General features: G+C 45.6%; 1 protein-coding gene across 1 annotated transcript; it reads left to right on the forward strand.

Annotated features, from left to right (window-relative positions):
* Nucleotides 1-1,852: 1,852 nt before the first annotated feature.
* On the forward strand, nucleotides 1,853-7,938 carry LOC124024515. The gene is made up of 12 exons (XM_046338435.1): nucleotides 1,853-1,974; nucleotides 2,169-2,382; nucleotides 4,276-4,371; nucleotides 4,541-4,587; nucleotides 4,698-4,765; nucleotides 4,978-5,009; nucleotides 5,663-5,758; nucleotides 6,014-6,133; nucleotides 6,534-6,668; nucleotides 6,886-6,930; nucleotides 7,220-7,363; nucleotides 7,557-7,938. The coding sequence occupies exons 1-12, from the start codon at nucleotides 1,853-1,855 to the stop codon at nucleotides 7,800-7,802; spliced, it is 1,365 nt and encodes a 454-aa protein (XP_046194391.1). The 3' UTR covers nucleotides 7,803-7,938.
* The last annotated feature ends 2,864 nt before the right edge of the window (nucleotides 7,939-10,802 follow it).

Below are 10,802 nucleotides of genomic sequence, written 5' to 3' on the forward strand. Positions count from 1 at the left end.
GCTCAGACACAAAAACAAGCCATACAGGTACCCGCCATGTTGTTGGGTCAACAGAAGTCAGAAATAACATTATAAATATTCACTTACCTTGATCTTCATCAGAATGCACTCCCAGGAGTCCCAGTTCCACAATAAATGTTTGTTTTGTTCGATGTCCATGATTTATGTCCAAATACCTTCCTTTTTGTTTTAATATATCGATGTCATTATAACCCAGACATCTGTCACCACTACATCCAGGGATATCTACTATAATATATTTACGTCATTATAGCCCAGACATCTGTCGCCCCTACATCCAGGGATATCTACTGTGATATATCTACCTCATTATAGCCCAGACATCTGTCGCCCCTACATCCAGGGATATCTACTGTAATATATTTACGTCATTATAGCCCAGACATCTGTCGCCCCTACATCCAGGGATATCTACTGTAATATATTTACGTCATTATAGCCCAGACATCTGTCGCCCCTACATCCAGGGATGTCTACTGTAATATATCAATGTCATTATAGCCCAGACATCTGTCGCCCCTACATCCAGGGATATCTACTGTGATATATTTACCTCATTATAGCCCAGACATCTGTCACCCCTACATCCAGGGATATCTACTGTAATATATTTACCTCATTATAGCCCAGACATCTGTCTCCCCTACATCCAGGGATATCTACTGTAATATATCGATGTCATTATAGCCCAGACATCTGTCGCCCCTACATCCAGGGATATCTACTGTAATATATTTACGTCATTATAGCCCAGACATCTGTCGCCCCTACATCCAGGGATATCTACTGTAATATATTTACGTCATTATAGCCCAGACATCTGTCGCCCCTACATCCAGGGATATCTACTGTAATATATTTACGTCATTATAGCCCAGACATCTGTCGCCCCTACATCCAGGGATATCTACTGTAATATATCGATGTCATTATAGCCCAGACATCTGTCGCCCCTACATCCAGGGATATCTACTGTAATATATTTACCTCATTATAGCCCAGACATCTGTCGCCCCTACATCCAGGGATATCTACTGTAATATATCGATGTCATTATAGCCCAGACATCTGTCGCCCCTACATCCAGGGATATCTACTGTAATATATTTACGTCATTATAGCCCAGACATCTGTCGCCCCTACATCCAGGGATATCTACTGTGATATATTTGCCTCATTATAGCCCAGACATCTGTCGCCCCTACATCCAGGGATATCTACTGTAATGATATATTTAGCCCAGACATCTCATTATAGCCCAGACATCTGTCGCCCCTACATCCAGGGATATCTACTGTAATATATTTACGTAATATATTTACGCTCATTCTAACCCAGACATCTGTCGCCCCTACATCCAGGGATGTCTACTGTAATATCTTTGCGTCATTATAGCCCAGACATCTGTCGCCCCTACATCCAGGGATATCTACTGTGATATATTTGCCTCATTATAGCCCAGACATCTGTCGCCCCTACATCCAGGGATATCTACTGTGATATATTTACCTCATTATAGCACAGACATCTGTCGCCCCTACATCCACGGATATCTACTGTGATATATTTACGTCATTATAGCCCAGACATCTGTCGCCCCTACATCCAGGGATATCTACTGTGATATATTTACGTCATTATAGTCCAGACATGTGTCGCCCCTACATCCAGGGATATCTACTGGGAGCTCCTCTCGAGAAGGCCTGAAGCGTTCCAGAAATGACCCCGCCAAGTGTGCGACTGGCCACGGCAACAGAGCAGGGGTTTCTGGGAAACACGAGTCCGGGAAACGTGAGTCCTATTTGTCGTCCACCAGCAAGTTTCCACGTCCATGTCTGAGAAGCCACATCGCCCATCTTCCTCTGCTTCCTCTAAGCCAGGCGCCAAGCCAGCGGCCGGGAAGGAGACCGCCTTAGGACAGGACTCAGAGGTGTGCCCTTCGCAGAGCTTTTGGTTCAATCTTTTGTTTGCTCTGCACAGTGTCATTAGGGCTCTTAAGATTAACCTCATTATCAGTAATCATTACTTTCAGTAGTAATATCATTAGAGAAAATTCGCAAATTGAATTAGAACTAACTTATAAGCAGCTTCTTCACACTCCCATCCAACCCAAGCAGTGGTTGTAAACCTTCCTTCCTTGATTTTAGCTCCAGTCCTCCAGCGCCACAGAAGAAGCCGAATCCAACGCAGCAGAAGAAGAATCCTCCAGGTTCCTACTTGCTCTATCTGTCTGGCCTCCCTGTAGATGCCAAGTACCAGGAAGTGGTGTCACTGGTGCAGTCCTTCGGCAAGGTCACCAACGTCCTCATCATCAGGAACGAGGAGGGGGATGAGAACCAAGGGCAGCCGCAATACAGTAAAGTGAGTATAAATTACTGTGTGGGAATGTCAAGTTAGACATCATACCCTTTAATGCTAAGTGGTGTCTTTTTTCTAAGTATGAAGACATCTTGTTTATCCCCTGGAGTCGATTTTCCCCGGCCCTGTATAATTTTTAAAAATCCCCATCAAAATCCCTCAGTTTAAGCATTGTTGTGGAGTTAACATCCAATTTGTTTGTTTTCCTGTTTATAAGTGTGATTTTTCAGAGAGAAAATGGAAACCTGTGAAAAATAAACAGATGAAATGGAATTTTGGGGGAAAAACTGAAACTGATTTTTTAGGGCTGAATAAATAGGCTGAAGCATGTTGTTGCCCCTCTGCATTTATTATATTAACTGGTTAGCTTCCAAAAAGTACATGTGGACTGTTGTAACATCTTCAAAGTGTGCCAGGCAGATATATTAGTAACGTCTTCGTGAAATCGTCCATATTGTTCTGTTGTGGCGGGAATGATTTTGCCGTGGCACAGCACTACATATATATGACTGCAGCGGAAACACTGATACACTATATATACAAAAGTATGTAAACACGACATCAAATGAGTAGATTCGGCTATTGCTGCCACCCGTTGCTGAGAGGTGTATAAAATCAAGCACACAGCCATGCAATCTCCATAGACAAACTTTGTCAGTAGAATGGCCTTACTGAAGAGCTCAGTGACGACCAACATGGCCCCGTTGTAGGATGCCACCTTTCCAACAATCTAATTGGTGAAATTTCTACCCTGCTAGAGCTGCCCCGGTCAACTGTAAGTGCTGTTATTGTGAAGTGGAAACGTATAGGAGCAACAACGGCTCAGCCGCGACATGGTAGTCCACACAAGCTCACAGAACGGCACCGCCAAGTGCTGAAGCACGTAGCGTGTAAAAATCGTCTGTCCTCAGTTGCAACACACTACTGATTTTCAAACTGCCTCTAGAAGCAACGTCAGTACAAGTACTCTTCGTCTGGAGCTCCATGAAATGGGTTTCCATGGCCGACAGCCGCATACAAGCGTAAGATCATCATGCGCAAAGCCAATCGTCGGCTGAGGTGGTGTATAGCTTGCCGCCATTGGACTCTGGAGCATTGAAATGCGTTTTCTGCAGTGATTAATCACTTTCTACCATCTGGCAGTCTGACGGATGAGTCTTGGTTTGGCGGATGCCAGGAGAACGCTACCTGCCCCAATGCATAGTGCCAACTGTAAAATTTGGTTGCAGAGGTATGTTCTGGGGCTGTTTTTCATGGTTCGGGCTAGGGCCGTTCTAGTGAAGGGACATCTTAACGCTATAGCATACAATGACATTCTAGAATATTCTGTGTTTCCAATTTTGTGGCAACAGTTTGGGGAAGGACCTTTACTGTTTCAGCATTACAGTGCCCCCATGCATAAAGCGAGGTCCTTACAGAAATGGTTTGTCAAGATCTGTGTGGATGAACTTGACTGGCCTACAGAGACCTGACCGTAACCCTATCGAACACCTTTGGTATGAATTAGAACGCCCCCTGTTGAGCCAGGCCTAATCGCCCAACATCAGTTTCTGACCTCACTAATGCTCTTGAGTCAGGGACCTCACGATATGTATTGCATTCAATATTGTTATTTTGTTGCAATTCAATGTTCCAAACATAATGCTCACGGTATGTCTGCTGCAAAGGAACAAGAGAGAACCATGATAAAACCAAGTTTTGATTTGTCATGGATTTAAAATTGCAAAAAAATGGCTTCCTATTGAGAAAAAATAAACAAGCTATGAAGCCAGAGTAATGGTGCAGGTACACCCACTGGTGCAAAATGATATTCAGATATGTAACTGTACCCCCCCATCACTAGTTTTGTATCCATCTGTCTAACATCTACCCCTCTTGGCGTCTCTGTTCCTGCAGGCCACTGTTTGCATGCAGAAAGAGCAGGATGCTAAAGCACTGGCTGAGTGCCTCACTCTCACCATACGGGAACACCCCATCTCTGTCTCCGACCAGGTTTGTCCCTTCCTGCTTTCCGTACCAAAGCCACCTCCGCTCCCAGCTGGGTATTCATCCACTGGATTGAATATCATAGAATTGGCTCATGACAGAAAGAGGAGAAAAATAAATATAAAGAAAGGTGATGATTGATCAAATTGAATCTGTTTTTTTCTTTGTTTTACAGAATGGCGAGGGGGAGCTTACTTCCTCCATACCTGTCATTATAAAGGGGTAAGTATTATGCATTACCTGTGTATACTAGGGTTATCTTTGACCCTGAACTTTGCCACTTGTGTGTTATTACGGAGGCAGATGTTCACACATTTCACTACTCTCCATAGAGAAGTGATCGGTGCTCCAAAGACACCTGCGGCCCCCAACGAGGCCAACTTGACCGTCAAAGTCCCAGGTAAAAAAACATACACTTAATGTTCTTTTGGAATGCATCCCAAATGGCACCCTATTCCCTATATAGTGCATTGTGTTCTGCTCAAAAGTATTGCACTAAATAGCAAATAGGGTGCCAGCCTTAATGTCTTGTATATTAATCAACTAATGATGTTTGATAGACCTGATCAATAAGAGTTGTGAAATGTAACATTATACTTTTCCCCCCCACAGAAGCCAGCGTTGGTCAGAAGAATTCAAATGAGGTGCTTTATTTTTGTTTATCTGTCTCTTATTTGCCAGTATGTCTATTACAATTGAATGAAGTATTTAAATCTTGTATATCACATCTACAGAAATACAAGTAAGTGACTGCTGTCACGTGCCGAATGCAGCAGGTGTAGACTTTACTGTGAAAGCTCTTATCCAGCAATGGAGTTAAGAAAAGATTTACTACAAAAACAAAAGTAAAAAAATAGCGGAAGAAAATTGCGTAACAGATAATAAACATCGAGTGGCAGCAGTGTAAAAATGAGAGGGGGGTTCAATGTAAATAGTCTGGGTGGCCATTTGATTAATTGTTCAACAGTCTTGTGGCTTGGGGGTAGAAGCTGTTAGGGGCCTTTTATTCCTTGACTTGGTGCTTCAGTACCGCTTGCTGTGCGGTAGCAGAGAGAACAGTATTACTTGGGAGATTGTTTTGGGGGGCTTCCTCTGACACCACCTAGTATACAGATCCTGGGTGTTGGGAAGTTTAGTGTTCCAGCATATAGTGTTTCAGTTAATCTTTAACACTTAAAACAATAAGAAACTGAGCCAGTCAGCCAGCCAGTCAGCCAGCCAGCCAGCCAGTCAACCAGCCAGTCAGCCAGCCAGTCAGCGGTGTCTGAGCTGTAAGATTAAATGGGTTTCCCAACAGATACACAGGGAGCAGGTGAAGCCACAGAGGAAGAGGAAGAGGGGCTGTAGAGCGGGACAGCTCGAGAGACTCAAAAGACTACAGAGGGAAAACAAGGTGCAGAACTGAACTGATATCTCATAGGCCCAGGCAGGGGATGCTACATTATGGAACGTTTAGATAGAAATCTATCATGTAGATTAGCCTTGATTTGGCTCCGTCAGGACAGGTAGAATAGGAAATTGTGTGACTGTCAGCTCTATTCATGATATCTCTGTATACAACGTTCTGACCGTTTTCTTTTGTTACCTCACTAAATACTCCACGTCTTTATTACGACGGTCTTTGTCTCCTGTGGTTTGACCTTTTTAGAGGGGCATGGTCAAGATTACTGGACTTCCTGAAAGCGGCTGCTCCGAGGTTGATATCGCAAAGCTGGCCCAGCCCTTCGGAACACCTGTCAAGATCCTCCTCATCACCAAGCCCAGTGAGGTAGGCACGCTATCTGCAATAAATCACTCACTTTCATATTATGTGGCTTAGGGCAGTGTTTCCCAACCCTGGTTCTCCAGTACCCCAACAGTACACCCTGTACAAGCACACCTGATTCAACTTGTCAACTAATCATCAGGCGCTCAATGAGTTGAACCAGGTGTGTTTGTCCAGGGCTACAACAGAAATGTGTGCTGTTGGGTGTACTGGAGGACCAGGGTTGGGAATTTGATTCCAACGTAGGACCTGCTGAATATATTGGCAGTGTCAAATGTTCTGTCAGATGCTTTGGGTAAAATAGTCAGTATAATGGCAATATCATATGATTTTCACATTGATTTTTAAACAGTATAACTTGTGTGCCCAATATGACTGACTGTCTGTTTGTGGTCCTCGCCAGGCTCTGGTCACCATGCAGGATGTGGAGACAGCCCAGGAGATGGTGAAAGTTTACACCGACATGCCTGTCTGCATCAACGACTCTGTTCTGAACATGAGCCTGCTTCCAAACCTCCTGGTGGACTTCAACAGACCGGTAAGATGCTGTGGCTTGACTGACTGATCCCTATTAGGGCCTCAACCGTGCATCTCCAGCATCCTCTGTTCTGGGCAGTTTTCTTCACTTAATTCCAGCTGGTTGCTGCAAAGTATGATAAATGTCCACTATGAAAAGAGTGTTTATGCACATTCAACTTATTCTTCTCTGATCAGTGACGACATAAAGAACTTTTCATTCCATTTTATTACCACAGGTGGCACTTTTCCATTCATTGATGGGACCCAGGAATCCTGTTAGTGTGAGTATTTTACTGTTGCTTCAGCTAACCTAAAAGGCTCTTAATAATAGCATTGTTGCCACCTCATGGAAAAGGCAGAAAAACACAGACAATCCCAACTGATTTAAGACCTGTATGTTAAAACATGATTTAACCTAATGAAATGAATCACACCCAAGACCATATATTATTGCAGAGTCCCTTTACAATTTCTAACAACTATTTATGAAGTTGAGCTTCTAATAATTGATACAAGTGAAGGTTTTTGTAATTGATGAATACATTTCAATGTTTCCAATACGTCCTGCAGGAGGTGGGAGGTGATGATGATGATGACTGGAACCGTCTCCTAGTTGTCAGTAACATCCCGGCCACGCCCTCCGGCCCAACTGAGATCCAGAATCTGGTCCAGCGCTTCGGCACAGTCCAACAGACTCTGGCACTCAAGGACAAGGTGAGGGACCTGTGGGTGGGGAGGGGTGTGTGTTGGGGGACGGGGGGGTCTTTGTGTGCTTAAGTGTCTGTCTACGGGAGGGACATCTTAGTGAGGAACGTTTAACTGTTTGTGTGTTCAAGTGTCTTGCATCTACCCTGCCTATAGTAATTCCACGCCATCCATCCAATCCTGTTTTCTTTACCCCATGCAGATCATCTTTGAGATGGGAACAGCAGACATGGCCAAGAGTGTCTTCAACCGCTTCCAGAAGTTTCCTGCATTGTTCAGAACAACAAGCTTGCCTTCTCCTGGAAACCTGATCCCAAGACTGATCTACCTAAAGTCGACATCTCCTCTGCCGGCTCAACAGCTTCAACTGATGGCAATGACTCCCAGACTGCAGAGACCACTATGCCCCCTGGTGGCCAGGAGGACTCACTGTCTCAGTCAGGATTAAAGGTGGAGTCAGGAACCGGGGTTGATACTAAGGTTGAAGGACAGGAGGTTCAGCCAGGGAATGAAGGGATGAATGTTGAAGAAGGGGTTCAAGCCACAAAGTCTCCAGCATTAGGAGGAAAGGATTCAGAGAAGGAGCCTGATGCATCTCCCTTACAGCCAGCAGGAGTGAACCAGAGAGAACCTGGAGGTCAGGGTGGAGAGGTCGTCACAGAGAAAGTTGTAGACATTTCAACAACGGAGTCCGAAGAACCAGTCTCCTCAGATGCTACCTCCGCTCCTCAAGCTGCTAAACCAGAGACGGAGAACATGTCTGTTTCCAGTTCCACAACAGCCACCCCAGCCCCAAAAGTGATGGCAGCCATCATAGAGGCCTTACGACAGGAGAGCAGGAACAGATCCTCTACCAGGATTGCCACCAACCAGGCTGCAGCTGAGAATCCTCCAGGTAAACAACCAAAAGATAAGGAGACTCCAGATGTTCAGGCTGCCCCCGCTCTACCCAGAGTGACCCCAGAGATCCTGAAGGTGCTGCTGGAGGAATGCAGGATCCGGTCCACCAGTAGGGCCGGCGCTGAGCAGGCCAGGAAGGAGCAGGCTCAGGCGCCCCCTGCAGGCCAAAAGCCATCCACCGGAAACCGAAGAGACCACAGTGGAGACAGGGAGCCTGGAAGAGAGCAGGCCACCAAGAGGAAGACCCGTGAGGAGGAAAGGGAGGAGAGGGAGACAGCGAGGAGGGAGAGGGAGAGGAGGATGAAGACCCAAGAGGAGGAGAAGGAGAAAGGAAGGAGGGAGAGAGAGAAGAGGCGGTCCCACAGGGAACGGTCATCAGGATCACCGGGGTCCAGGTCCTCTATGAGGTATGAGGGGAGCCGGCACAGTGGGAAGAGCGGCGCCAGGTCTGAGTCCAGGAGAGGAAACGGAGAGGAGAAACAGCAGGTAGGAGAGAGGCTAGTGTGTTGGTATTCACTCTATATACAGAGAGGACAAAACATTAACAATGCTTTCCATGATAGGCTTTCACCTGGACAGTCTATGATCCTTATTGAGGCCACTTGTTAAATCCACTTCAATCAGTGTAGATGAAGGGGAGGAGATGGTTTAATAATGATTTTCAAGCCTTGAGACAATTGAGCCATGGATTGTGTGTTTGTGCCATTGGGCAAGACCAAATATTTGTGCCTTTGAACAGGGTGTGGTAGTAGGTGCCAGGCACACCGGTTTGTGTCAAACCCAGCAGCGTTGCAGTTCTTTCCATCCTCAACAGTTTCCCGTTGTGTATCAAGAATGGTCCACTACTCAAAGAACATCCAGCCAACTTGACACAACTGTGGGAAGCATTGAGTCAACAGGCCAGCTTCCTGTGGATCGCTTTCAACACCTTGTAGAGCGGGGGGGCAACTCAATATTAGGAAAGTGATCCTAATGTTTGGTGTACTCTGTGCATGTATGGATGGAGAGAGAATCTCCAGTGAACCAGAGTGTCATATACCCATCATGAATACAGAATGCCAATATCAACTTTCCAATCATTTTGGGGAATGAAGAAAACGGTGGTTTTTAAAGTTCCCTGTCATGTGTTCTTTCAGGAAGAGGAGGAGTTAGGTGAGAAGCACGTCCCCTTCGACATGGAAGACTTTGTGACTGTGGACGAGGTGGGGGAAGCAGCTGCGGTGCCCCTTCTCCCCGAGACAACCACAGAGGTTACAGTTAACGACCCTGTGACCACAGCCTCTGAGGCGGAGCAGCAGGCACCAGCTGACACTACATCGATGGAGTTGGAGGGTGAGCCTGGGACAGCCAAGGTACGGGAGGAAGCGCTGGACAAACGAGAACAGAAGGAGGAGGGGTTGTCCCCATCAACCACAGAGGGTTCGGTGAAGACTGCAGAGGGACCTGGGGACGTGACAGAGGAGACATTTCCTGACTGTCAGGATGACATCAAAGAGGTCAGTGTGTCCAGTCACTTTCCTATTTGAGTAATCCCTTCCCTAAAAGAAAGGCCTATAGAAACTCTATAGCATTCAACAACGAGCAGGTCGGTGATAAGACTACTTCAACCGAGGAAGGAAAAATCTGTGTGTTTCTAAAGTCTTATCTAACATTCCTCTCCTTCAGCCTGTGGTCACTGTGCCGAAGACAACCTGCGATGAGGTCACTGAGGAGTCCACAACCACAGACTCACCTGGCGCCGCTGGAGAAGAGGAACGGGATGGACAAGTGGAGGGCCTCAACATGGGGACGTTTCTGACGGTGGATGAGGTGGGACGGGTGGAGGAGGACGGGAGAAGAGGACTGCTCAGAACGGTAAGAAACATACTGTATATCACTGCTATGCTTGTCTCGCGAAAGCCCGTCATTGTAAATAAAATCTGGTCTGCTGTGCTTACCTGTATAAATAAATAAATAAAATAAAAATGTATGAAGATATGGTAGGAAACTGGCCAGTGGAGATAAGAAACAAACTTTGTTAAGTCAATCTGCAACATATTTGTCTGAGGAGACTGGATTGTGTTCAGTAGCGAAATGTTCTGAAATGGAAAATAAATGAGTGGTTTGGTCAAGTTTAGGTAGTCCCTACCTGACCTTTTTTCTGAGGTGTATATATCGTCTTGTTTGCTGAGGGTATATATCGTCTTGTTTGCCACAGGAGGAAAAAGACTACAGGGAGAATGTTGTTTTGAGATATGGTAGCCAGCCTACTGTATGCATAGTAGTGGTCGAGTTGGCCACCCGCCTTTTTGTCAAGTGGTCAATGAATGGTAACCTGGTTTACATAGATTAGTGGTTGTGGTCATTGTAGAGGATTGGTGGTGGCGAGGTCAGATAACCAAGTGCATGTAGTAGAGGTGTAATGGTACAAGCATTAGTACTGAACCGTTTGGTATGGGGACCTCAGATCGGTCTGCACTGTGAACCCAAATGAATAGATCAATAAAACATCTGTGTGTACACAGTACCAGTCAAGTTTACACACCTACTCATTCCAGGGTTTTTCTTT

Source organism: Oncorhynchus gorbuscha, unplaced genomic scaffold (assembly GCF_021184085.1).
Source record: "Oncorhynchus gorbuscha isolate QuinsamMale2020 ecotype Even-year unplaced genomic scaffold, OgorEven_v1.0 Un_scaffold_1905, whole genome shotgun sequence".
Classification (NCBI taxonomy): domain Eukaryota; kingdom Metazoa; phylum Chordata; class Actinopteri; order Salmoniformes; family Salmonidae; genus Oncorhynchus; species Oncorhynchus gorbuscha.

What these genes read in the sequence shown, in the direction of transcription:
- LOC124024515 (XM_046338435.1), top strand. Translation starts at nt 1,853, where the DNA reads ATGTCTGAGAAGCCACATCGCCCATCTTCCTCTGCTTCCTCTAAGCCA. An exon ending in GACTACAGAGGGAAAACAAG is followed by an intron (nt 5,759 to 6,013) that starts GTGCAGAACTGA and finishes TGACCTTTTTAG; the next exon opens with AGGGGCATGGTCAAGATTAC. An exon ending in TCATCACCAAGCCCAGTGAG is followed by an intron (nt 6,134 to 6,533) that starts GTAGGCACGCTA and finishes GGTCCTCGCCAG; the next exon opens with GCTCTGGTCACCATGCAGGA.